The sequence below is a fragment of the Rhopilema esculentum genome, chromosome 13 (genome assembly GCF_057945365.1).
Source record: "Rhopilema esculentum isolate cy_ngs chromosome 13, ASM5794536v1, whole genome shotgun sequence".
In the NCBI taxonomy this organism is placed as follows: domain Eukaryota; kingdom Metazoa; phylum Cnidaria; class Scyphozoa; order Rhizostomeae; family Rhizostomatidae; genus Rhopilema; species Rhopilema esculentum.
The window spans coordinates 9,937,340-9,949,466 of NC_142827.1; the positions used below are offsets into that span (position 1 = coordinate 9,937,340).

At 34.7% G+C, this 12,127-nt stretch overlaps 2 protein-coding genes across 2 annotated transcripts; one reads left to right on the forward strand and one right to left on the reverse strand.

The window, feature by feature from the left end:
- Nucleotides 1-362: 362 nt before the first annotated feature.
- LOC135691708 (ribosomal L1 domain-containing protein 1) lies at nt 363-8,435 on the reverse strand. Its single transcript, XM_065209662.2, has 6 exons — nt 8,277-8,435; nt 4,693-4,835; nt 3,634-3,745; nt 1,436-1,584; nt 1,056-1,154; nt 363-684 (listed from the first exon to the last, which is right to left on the reverse strand). Exons 1-6 carry the CDS (start codon nt 8,331-8,333, stop codon nt 456-458), a joined length of 789 nt encoding a protein of 262 aa, XP_065065734.1. The 5' UTR covers nt 8,334-8,435; the 3' UTR covers nt 363-455.
- A 65-nt stretch (nt 8,436-8,500) lies between these two features.
- LOC148958642 (uncharacterized) lies at nt 8,501-11,929 on the forward strand. The gene is made up of 2 exons (XM_089112092.1): nt 8,501-8,707; nt 9,339-11,929. Exon 2 carries the CDS (start codon nt 9,345-9,347, stop codon nt 9,726-9,728), a length of 384 nt encoding a protein of 127 aa, XP_088968218.1. The 5' UTR covers nt 8,501-8,707; nt 9,339-9,344; the 3' UTR covers nt 9,729-11,929.
- Nucleotides 11,930-12,127: the final 198 nt, after the last annotated feature.

Here is a 12,127-nt window from a genome sequence, read left to right on the forward strand (position 1 = left end):
TGACCATAAATTCGGCAGGAACATTCTCCACTGGCCTCAGATCTGGAGGTGGCCGTTGCACAGAAGTGGCCGTTATTAGAGGTTTCACTGTAAACAAAATATTTGGCAAAATAGACCTAAATGTCAAATAATTTCAGAGAATTTTGTACTGAAGAGGCAAACTGAAAAGGTTAAACTGTATCAATATTCTCCGTACAACCGAATCAAAAAATGTTAGCTATGTGCCCTTCTTAATTTTCGAGACTCTGGTATCGAACGATGTACAAATCCATGCTGAAGACTTTGTCTCAGCATCCTGTGGCAAGAAAAAACAACTTGGAAAGTTTTAGCATTAGATTGATCCACAAGATTTAGCACTAGAATAAAAGCCACATGCATTTCATTTAAAGATAAAAATGAAATATACGTACAAGAAGTAAAGGAAAATAAAGGGAATTCAACATGAATTTTCTATGTTAATCAAGCTTTTTCTTCTTTTTGGGCGATTCATTCCTCTCGATAACATTTTCAACATCAGGTAGTGAATTATACAGAGGCAGAGCGATTGACTCAGCAGTTTTTAGGTGAATACACTGGATATTGCTCCAACCCCGTGGTATCTTCTTTGCAATCTCGTCAACTACAGCAACAATATTTTCAACAAGCTCTTCTTGTGATTGTCCTGAGTGGCCAACTTTGATGGCACTAAAACAAAAAAGATCACGTGTATTCTTTATATTTCACCTGATACTCTTTAAAGTATAAAACGTCAGAATAAAGATAAAAGATTCCAAGTTAGTAAATGCATTTACCCATGCATTTGTGGATCAAAATTGGCTAATTATCCCAATATTTCGCCATTATACTTTTCAACTTTTGCCCGATGGCCCAAACCCATTTTCTGGTTGATGATTTATATCAGCAAGAAAGAGGAGGCTGTCGAGGGGGCTGTCGAGGGGGGAGCTTTGTTTCTTATGGGAGAAGAACAAAACATTTCTGGATAAGATTTTCAACCGACAGTCACAAGTTACAGTTGAGTGAAAGTCTCAAATTTACAAATAAAAGTCACATCTCACCTGCAGGTTCCATTGCCAAGTCGAAGTTTTGTGGAATTTAATGCTCTTTTTATCTCTTCATCGAGATTGACTTTTGTCAGGTCAACTGGTGTTGGCTCCCTATCATTTAAAAGTGACAGTTTAAGGTTTAAAATGCTTCTTCAAAAAGTTATATTTATTGGTTTTCAAAAGTCGTTGAATTGAGCCAAAAAGATACTATTGAATTGATACATAATAATCCTTTCGCCCCCTTTCCCATGTTGTTGATCATGAGTAAGTAGAATTTATAATTTGAGTTCTGCTGTGGTTTTCTGTGTTTTTAACTGACATCACAACAACACGAGACTATAAAAACACAATAACAAATTTTAAAACCTTGCTCTAGTGCATAACAAACTTACTTTTTACGAGAAAAGAAAGTTTTTCCAATAGCTTTGGGGATCAAGTGGTAGATTCTTTCATCACAAAGAAAAGCATCATACTGGCTACACAAGGTTCGCTTATCTTGAAACGATTTGTAATTTTTCCTCAGCTTGGTTACGCTTATCACCTGGAAAAAATAATAAATACAAGAGTTGAAAAACAATCAATACATCATACGAAATGGTAAGACACACGACCATATAATTGTCTTTCCAAGAAGGCATTTTGAGAAGTAATCAGATTTGCAAGTTCCTATTACTTTTCAGGGTAAAGATTAACAGATAAATACATGTATGAACTCTCTGAAAGCATATTGGGCTGCAAAGATTTCTAATGATTGCTCTTGATATGACCTGATTAATGACTATCTAAAACATGGGCCAGGGATCATGAAAATTATCATTGCTGGTTTCCTTGGAAGAAAATGTGTAGGAATGTTATGGTACAAAAGGAAAATCACACAGAAAACAGTGATATTTCATATACCTAGGCCAAAAATATAGGAAAATGTTCCTAATAAAACACAGTGGCAGTTACCATTTACATCATAGAGAAGGTTCTAAGACTGACAACAAGGGTTGTATTTTGCTTTAGCCCTTATTCATTTTTGAGAATCTGAATGGATCAAAATTTACAAAACAGTTGTATTTGAAAATACATACAAAAAAGCAACTAGGAGAAAAACTTGGAGAACAAGTAACTGACTACGTTTCAGTTAACTTGCTAAGTTACTTTCAATTTAAAAACAAAGTAATGGTAAAGGCTGTTTATGGAAAAATAAAATCTAAAACTTTTCTAATAAAAGTAGTTGCTGGAGTCTACTTCAGGATGGCTTGGGTCTATTTGTGAGTCAGAGATGAACAGGAATGGAAGGAACAACAAGGAAAATGGTACTGGTATTGGTGTAGAAGGAAGTACAAGGAATGTGTATGAAAAGTGTTGATACATAAACTAATTTCCAGAGAATGAATTAAGTACTTCCAAAAATGGCTTTGGAAAGCAAACATTTAAAAACATGCTTAAGCAATCAGTCTGACACTCTTCAGATCTCCATGCAGAACTAGAGAAACTGAAAACAACATTTCTGGACAAGGGATATCTGAAGATGTCATTGTTTTCTTACATCAGGGAAAAGAAAGCAAGTTTTTCGACTGACCAAATGTTTGGTCCACAAAAGTGCTCAGTTTACCAAATATGCAGGGGCTCTTTGTCATGAAAATATTTCACAAAAACTCACCAATAAAGATTCCCATTTTTCTTTGCCTATAAGGGACAGGTATAAGGGAGTGTAGGTTTTTGGATCTCAATATGTTTTGTTTCAACTATGTTTTGGATTTCCTGGAGAATTTCGGAAATATTTGATGAACTGAACAATTTGAACACTTCAGAGATGGCTAAGCCTTTCAGAGATTCCCCAGGACCTAGAAAGTTTATTGGTGTGACAACTTCCGTTCCCAAATAAAAGGACATCCGATTAAGGCCTTTCATCCGATCCCATCCGATCAATTGAAGTGTATCCGTTAGTATCTGAATTTCCAACCATATAGTACATTTCACCATCTGTTCTTGCTTAAGTAGAACAAATCCAATTTCAACAAAAAACCTTTAAAGACACCTACAAGATGTGGAAATAATAGTTCAGACCAAAAATCAAGATCTACAGTAGCCTATGTGCAGACTTTACAAATAGAGGAAATTGTAAGGTCTGTGCAACAGCGCTTTATTTCATGTATCCTGTATGTCAGCATTTCTTCAGGGAATCATTTTTTTTTGCAGTCTTTTATCATTGGCACAATGGCTTCGAATTAAATTTCAATTATTTGCACACAAAAGTGCTCAATAGAATACTGACAGAACAATGATAATATATTTTGCATGATCAAACTGATTCAATGACTAGCATGCAAAGACATCCCCAAAAGCATATGATTAGAAAGGCACCCTTATGGTTTCGTTCCTTAAAATCGTGGAAAAACATTTAATTGGCTCTAGAGAGCATTTCAAATTAGGCAATATTCTCATGAAATAAATGGATACAAGAAAATCTGCACCGTTGAGCAGACTTTACAATTTCCTCTATTTGTAAATTCTGTATGCAGGCTATTTAATAAAGTGGATATTAAGAAAAGTTGCCAAAAGTTGCAAAATCACTTGCACAAAAGCAGCATTTTGATACCTTGGTTACACAAGTGACTCCTTTTGCCTTAAGTTGCTCCTTAACTCTTTTTCCAGGCAGCTTTGTGAACAAGCACACTTCAGAACCACTACTGAATGAATTTGGCACTTTTCTACAAAAAATTGGGTGCAACGTAAAAATGTCAAGCTTGTAAGTCATTAACAAAAGTTGTTGAAAAACAAAGTTTAAATGGTACCCTATCATATTCAAATCTTCGGAATTATGTTTAGGGCTTTCTGCTTTATCTCTGGAGACTAAATAGCATGTTCAACAACAAAATAGAGGAAATTACTTATTAATATGTTTGACAGACTTGCAAGAGCCATATATTGGCCTAAAACAGCTCTAAACTCTCATACATCTCACAAGATAGGGAACAGAAACTGGTTGATGCATACAATCCAAAACCAATACCAAAAACAATAACAACCCACAGGGAATCTTTCTTTCTTTACCTCCCATTGTTGGCCTAGTTAATGATATGACAATAGCCTGTTGATCTCCCAAGAGCTACAGAATTTTGTTGACTTATAAGGTTTTGTCTTTTTGAGGTCAACACCTGAAAAAGTTGGACTTTTGCTTCTAAATACCAGCAAAGGGGTATTCAGAAGGGTATGATAAATTGACATTCAGTTAAGATGGGTAGCAATTGAAAATTTGCAAGATTATATCCTATTTTCTCAATGCGGATACCAACAGAAGGGAAGGTTGTTGATTTTATTGCTTCCCATTCAGTACTCTATTGAAAATAAAAAAAGTGTTAAAAATAACTCAGTTTGCCCATAACCCTTTCCACTACCATTGGTCCTGATTGATGTTCATAGGACATGTAAGCTTAGTCATTTAAAAAAACTGGATAAATAATTCAGTAAATGCAATTAGTTTCTCTGTGTCGCTTTTTGATCACTTTTTGTTGGACTTTTTTGCTAAAGGGACTTAGAAATTGAATGAAATAGCATAAACTTACCAAGTGTAACTTACTTAGGGTTATTTCTGTACATAAAGCACTTTATAACAAAAATAGATGCAATCTTAAATGTTAAATGAATGTTTACTTACAACAATTTTGGCTTTTTATCAGGAGTAGGAATCTTTTTTAATGACATTAGCAACCAAAATGCTGCATCTTCACTGAAAAGCTGTTTTTCATTTTTACTGGTTTTCTCCAAGTATGAGAACAGTGCAGGAACAGCAAGCTTCACCTGAAAAATTAGAAATAGATCCAATTTATGACTTTAGTCAACTTAAAGCCACAATATAATTTGAGATTCAAACCCATGGTTGTTACAAGTCTTTTTGCACCAAAAATATTGTACCTTCAATTGAATCTGTACCTTCAAGGAGTTCAAACAGAAATTTAGAAAATTAAAAAATTACTTTTGTGTATTTATCAATATTAACAGCTAATTCTACAAATCTAATGCTATCATTCTGGTTTTAAATTTGCCCAATACTGTGCAGTGTTGAGCATGTTGTGCAAAATACTTTTTGTATTCTCCAAGGTTGCCAACTTTCCAGGGCTATTTGTTCTTAAATTCTACACTTTTAGAACATATTGATTCACTCCCTTAGATTAAACATTACTCTCAAGGAATTTTCATTGTTCTCTCAACATAATTATATCATTATGTTTTGGTAACATATCCTGAACAGTCCTATAAAACAGACTCTTTACGTCAAATTTCTTGGTGTTCTTTAAGATGAAAATTTGTCATGGAAGTATCACTTAACTGAGTTGTATAAAAAACTGGCAAGAACTTGTGGAATGTTTTTCAAAGCAAGACACTTCTTACCCAAAAATGTTCTGATATGTCTTTACAATTCTTTATTCTCAACTTTCCTGCAATATGGAATTTTGGTTTGGGGTCTCACCCAGTGGCAGCTGGCATACAAAATCAGATGGTACTGGTAAAAGCATTGTTAGCTAAATGAACATGTTTTTAATTCAGACCAGCCAATTGTATGGTGGGGGGAGGCAATGTAGCCCTTTGGAAAGCTTGTTGCTTTGAAACAAATATGGTCCTAATTTGTATCTAAAAGACAAGTTAAATGTATTTCCCAATAAATTTTTGAAGCAGTTGTGTGTAGAGATCTGTAGTCAAGACGCATAGAGCATGAGGAAACTGCAGGCATTCTTTTTTTAAACATAATGGAAAAGTTAAACTAAAAACTCATTTATTTGAAAATATTTCTAAATGACGCTGATTAAAGACTTAAACCTATTTACAACTTTATCCTTAAAAGTTGGTTGCTCTGAAAGTGATCGAACAATGGCATGTTCCACTTGGAGGAAGATTAGCTTCTCTTTTCTTGCTTGTCACATCATTGATCTGCTTGGTGACACAACTTTCTTCATTCTGTTGAACACTTTTTCACAGTGAACACTGGAAAGTGGTGTTGCGGCTTGTGGCAGCCAGCTCCAGCAAAATCAAAGCCTGATGTAATGCTTCTTCGAAACCAGCTGTTTTAATCATTTTTAGCAAGTCTTGAACATTTGGCTTCCCCTCCTTTATATTTTCCTCTTCGACTGCTCCTCCTGTTTCCTTTCAAAAGAATCCTCAACTTCTACTGTGCTTCTGTCAGTCTCTTTGTTTTCATTCGGCTCCTCATTTGCTTGCTTCGTTTTACGCTGCCTCTCTCTTCTCTTAGCTGCCAGCTCATCTCCTTCTTTTACCTCCTCTCCTCATCTCCTTATCTAACATAATTTTTATTTCGTTGTTATAGAAAAGCACACTTAGGTTATGTTCAAGCGCTAAAGCATCAGGTAACTGCAAATGGACAAAGTTCTTTGACTTTACATATAAGTTCTTTTTGCTTAGCTGGTGGCATCTTTTTCCTCTTGTCGAATTTCAAAGGGTGCATCAAATCCATCTATTTGAATTTTGTGAGATTTTCAAAACGCCAAAGCAGTTGTTCCAAAAACTTTTGTGCAACTTCTGAAGAAATTGCCAGTAAATTTCTCCTCCAACTACCTGCTGAATCTACTGATTCCTTGACTCCTCTCCATCTATTTCATTGGCGAACTGCAGCAGGGGCGGACACTTGGTTAAATATTGGGGGGCAAGCCTATTGTTTTAATAAGATGATGTCACATTTCCCATTGTTTTCAAACAAAAGACCATTGTCCTCTAAAGTATTGGGTGGGGGGCCTTGTCCTTGTCACTGGCATCACCCCACTGTCATACCCAGAAATAGAAAATAAACCAGGTGCCTTTGAATATCTCACAGTTTGTTTGACATCATTTGAAACTGCTGAAAAGACTGCAGGGTTGCTTTCATAATCTTGAACTGAATGACATATTTTGGCGGCAACCCAACATTATTAGAAAGAGGAATCTAGTACTGCGAACAAATTTTCCATTGTTGGATTATCGAAATACAAACAGTTTCATGTTGTGGTGTGTCAACAAAAACAATGGGATAGTCTTCCGCAGTACTGGATAAATGAGGACTAGCATCGTAGTGTACATAAAAGGTATATTTAACACAGCACAGAGACAGATCATTCAACGAGATAAGTGAGGGGGGTAGATGGTCAGATATCAGCTGTGGTGAACTCTGCCGCTCTTTCTATTGTTTTCACAACTAATGTTTGCATTTTAGTAAATTAACCAAACAAAGCAATATAAAAAATTCAAGCTTTCAAAATAAAATGGTACTAGACTGGTACCACCAGTACCGCTGCAAGCCACCCCTGGTCTCAACCACGATACATGACTATTCTTGTTGCAGAAAAAGGTTGTTGGAGCAAGTTCTTTTGCATATTTTACTTCACCTTCCTCACCCATCTTTTCCGACTCAAAGATTTTAAAACTACATGATCTTTTCAAGTTAAAACTACTTAGTTTTGTTTATGATTGTGTGAATAGGAACTATCCTTCTTGTTGCCATTCTTTCCTTGACTTTGTTGGATCTGTTCATCACTATGGTACACAGCAAGCTACCAAAAATTATATTTTCCTAACATAGAAAAACACCCTGCAATACGGTATTAGGTCGGTGCACTACTACGGAGCTAAATGCTGGAATGAAATTCCCATACATATAAAAACATCACCTTCTAGTAATAATTTTTGACAAAAACTCAATCCTTCCTCTTTCAAAACCATTACCAAATTTGAATGTAAAAATTCTGATATGGTAAGTCATGATCTGTCCATATTTTGTTTTCCTTAATTGAACCAAAAGTATATGAAAAAATTTAAACAGGGGGTGCTCTCTCCTCGATTAGTGTAACTACTGAGAGAGTTCCTCCTGTAAGTAATTCTTTCCATATAACTTGTCTCGTTCTTTGTTTAGTATTTAAACATTGTGTTAATTTTTGGTGTTAATGTGCTGACTTTGTTTAATTTTGAATTGTATGTATTAGTTACTTTTGATTGTTAATGTGAACAAATTGTATGTAAAGAATTTGAAATATGAAACTGAACTGAACTGATTTTTTAGCTAATTTGTATGAGAAAATTTCTCTTATCTTCAAATGTGTTTTGCAAACAATTTCACTGGCATGGCATGTATCTTGTTTTCTTCACCATTGAAGACAAACAGTTGGTAAGTAAAGGAAGATAAACCAGTGAAACTAAAACATAACACGCAAAACGAAGCATTATTCAAGTCAATTGACGACACACAGTTTTATTTACCTGTTCTGTGCTTAGTTGGCTTTCCCTGGCAATTTTTGTACGTTTAACACCGGACATATCGTGATTTTTACAATTCTTGTTCTACTGCGTTTCCCTCACGTGTTGTCCGGTTGGTATCAGGCTTGAAAAGATCATTTCCTGCTCACCATTTCTTTATGACCTCGGGATCAAACCGAGATTTCAATTCACCATGACTTCAGGAAGTTAAGAAATTTCATGCATTGGCAATTATTCAATTTTATGTTTGTTGATCTGCACGATCATTGCGGGAAATTGCTCTTTGATCACTGTCACATCAAAGAGCATTATAAACACAAGCCAATGCCCGATGCCATTTGTACTTCGGTTAGAAAGGGAAGTAATCGAAGATATTCAAAGATTGGAAAGTTACTTTGGATCGAGAAGACTCGAAACATTTCATTACCGATACGGTAAGATTCTTTTAATTAACAGTAGTTACCTAGTTTAACTAGACAGGGATGTGTTTTATTAACGGATGTCATAAGATTTCGGTCTGTGGAAAATCATGGAGAACCAAACTTTAATTATGGAATCTGGGCGTTGTTCTAATCCCCCACATGGTTGAACAATGTTAAATTTTCTGGAATGGCTTAGACAAGGTGCCATTGACTATAGATAAAATGTATTTTCACTGAAGCATTTGCTTATTTAAATTCGTTTCCGTTTTCCGCCATTGCGAAGGTTATGAATTTTCTGAAACTTAATTTTTGGTTATATATCAAGGCTTTTTTAGATAGAATCTAGAGATAACAGCATTAGGTTCAAAACATCAAATGAAAAATTATTTAATCCAAAATTTGTGTGTCTATTTGTTTTTGCAGCCATAAAATATTCATTATTTCTGTGCCTCGCGACATAAAAAACTATATAGCTATGGATAAATAATTTCCTGTTTCCCTGTTCTAAATCTTGAACAAGGAAACAGTAATTGAAATCTGGGACTAGGCTAGATGAAAAATGATTTGAATGCTTTTGATACACTATCATGGGCATGTCTAGTTTTTGGTTTTGTTATTCTTTGAAAACTTTGCCAATTTGTAGGTAAAAATGAAACCACCAAATGGAAGTGAGGAAAAAGGGAAAGAAAAACCAACTCAAAATGGAGTTAATGCTGTGCAGTCTTCATTGCAACAACCAGTTATAGGTGAAGATACAAGATCAGGATCAGATTCATGGGACCAGCAAAGAACAAGGATTGATGGACTTCTGTCAACACTGAAAAAGGAAATGCAGGAAGTCAAAGTAATGGATAAAAATTTGACCAGGCAATTTATTCACCTAGGTGGTAAAATACAAGAACTTAAAGCAGTTGAGCAACAACTTTATGAGCAGATGTCAATGGAGGAAAGCGAATTTGACAACGAAGATGAACTTATTTCTGATAATAATAATGAAACTGCAATTACAGTTCTAGAAGACACAAGACTTTAATAAATTGGTTCCAGCACTAGAAGCAATAAAAATCCTTTTTGATGTATTTAAAAGCAGAGACGTACAGTTGACTTGATGTTTATGATGACAGTTAAGCATGATCAAATACTCTCATTGGACTAAGATTATTTCCAAAGGACCAGAATTTAATATCCTAATAAACAGATCTTAATAGACATTCCGAATCAATTGGAAAATTGATTTGTTAATCCTGTTACCTGTCAAAGCATTTAGGACACTATTGTGGTTTCACATTTGAAGCCATCACAAATTGGTTTAGCTTGCAACTTGCATATGCATAAAAATAAACTTTTCTTTGATGTAAAAATTAAATAACTGTATATTTGTTCTTTTGTTTGATATGTCTTAAAGATTAATATTGTTTTATTTAAAAACAGAATTCTGTTTGTATGTAGATACTATAAGTTATGTTTAAGATTTGTTCTAATAATTGCCTGAAGTGTGACTACAATAAAAACTTGCATGTACATATTTTTATAAGTTTTCTTGTTTGTATTTTCAAGTGTTTATCATAAGTCTTAATTTTTTGTGAGTGAGTAATAACATTTACTGATTATTGCATAAAATAGATTTTATGATGTCTACCTTCAACATATATTACATTGGAGCCTAAATATAACAAACACTGTTCAGGTCAGTGTAATTTCCTTTTGTTTAATAAAGGTTTCCTTAGTATACAGGTATTTTTAAGAGTGTTTTGACCATATGGGACAAGAGCATCTTCTGTCTGTTTTCATTTGTTCACCTTTGAAGCTATCACAAATTGGTTAAACTTGCCACTCACATTTTGATAGGGAGCAACTTGTCTTTGATGAAAAATTCCATCTTGTTCTTTTAGAACCTTATTCTGACATTTTATACCATGTGGAGTGTCAGATGAAAAAGCTTTGACAGATTGGACAACTATACCAATCATGTGCATGTGTATGAATTTTCTTGTATCTATAAAAGCTTCTTATCACACCTTGTATATTGATAAAATTTATCTCTAAAGAGTGAATAACTGAAATTTTACATCCCTATGAAGCATGCTACTGTGTTATAATTTGGCACATATCATTGTTTTAACATTTATGATTTCATATTTACTTGATCCAAACAAACAATTGTTAAAACAAAATGATTAAATTTCTGAATCAACATGTCTGCAAAGGAAATAGTTAAAATTCCACTGGTCTTGAAGATCTGTCGAGATGAAATATGCCTTAAGATCACCAAAGTTTAGGAGAAAGATGTTGATGAGAAATTTGCGTTTCAGAGCACAATAAACCATAAACGTAAACGATACATCTTCGAAATGCCTTTATATCGACTTACGAATCAATCTTAAATTTCATCAGGATATCAATTTATAGAATCCTTAAGCTAAATGTCAGAAGAAAGTCTCGGATGTCGGTGGAAGCCACACCCTACGCTAAAAGGATTGGCTGCTGATAAAATTGAAAACACCGGGCAAATTCCAGCTGCGAAACTGTGGAAGGCAAAAATTCAGATTACAAGAAATTTCAACAAAAATAATTTTTCTCATAATAAAAAGAATCAGCACAGGGTAAAGACTGTCGTGCTTTGCCTCCAAAGCATAAAGTTGCTAATTTTTGGGTATTCAGCAAACCTTTGCGCATTTTCGTAGAACTGTAAAGAATTCTACTAGAAAATATTACACATATGAGTAAACAGAATCGATAAAATGAGCTACGGCTACATATGAGGCAGCTTAAAGGCTCCGGCGGACCAAATTTCTTAAATTTTCTAACCTTGACATCCAATTAAAACTGCTTTTTTCAAGACTCTCAGACAAGAATATTGAAGTACAAATATTCCAAACTAACATTCCATGTCTTACCACCTAGAAACCCTTGATTTACCTCCTATAGCCATTAACCATCCCCTAACAGTGCCGTCGGAACGAAATTCATATTGAGGGGGGGGGCTGCCCATTATTTTCTTTCTCATTCAGTACATTGTTATTAAGGAAACATACTACAGTTTTGACAATTATTAGGGGGGGTTCCTGCGCCCCCAGCCCCCGGCCTGCCTTACCTTACCGCCGCCTTACCACCAACTAACATACTAACTAGGAACAATTGACCCTCCAACCCAAGATATTAATCAGAGACGGTCTACTACTTGACCCCCTCCTCTAGATTAATTAAGTTCCTGTGGATGCAAGGAACGCAAAAACAACAGCCTTTCGCGAAAGTGTGCAAAAATTTGAATAAAACGTGCGAAAAATATAGGCTTGTTTGAAATGCCAAAATTGTCAAACTTCAAAGAACAATAATTTGGAAACTTCTGCGGTTAAACTTTCTTGTCCATAGATACCTTCCTTGTATAAAATGGTTTTGCTAGCAAAAATGTTTAAACAATAATGGGAATAG

Excerpts from the sequence above, each read along its gene's own strand:
- LOC135691708 (XM_065209662.2), bottom strand. The coding sequence starts at position 8,333 with ATGTCCGGTGTTAAACGTACAAAAATTGCCAGGGAAAGCCAACTAAGC. Across the intron at positions 4,836-8,276 it reads GCCAACTAAGCACAGAACAG|GTGAAGCTTGCTGTTCCTGC; the intron begins GTAAATAAAACT and ends CTAATTTTTCAG. Across the intron at positions 1,155-1,435 it reads ACTTTCTTTTCTCGTAAAAA|GGAGCCAACACCAGTTGACC; the intron begins GTAAGTTTGTTA and ends TTTAAATGATAG.
- LOC148958642 (XM_089112092.1), top strand. The coding sequence starts at position 9,345 with ATGAAACCACCAAATGGAAGTGAGGAAAAAGGGAAAGAAAAACCAACT.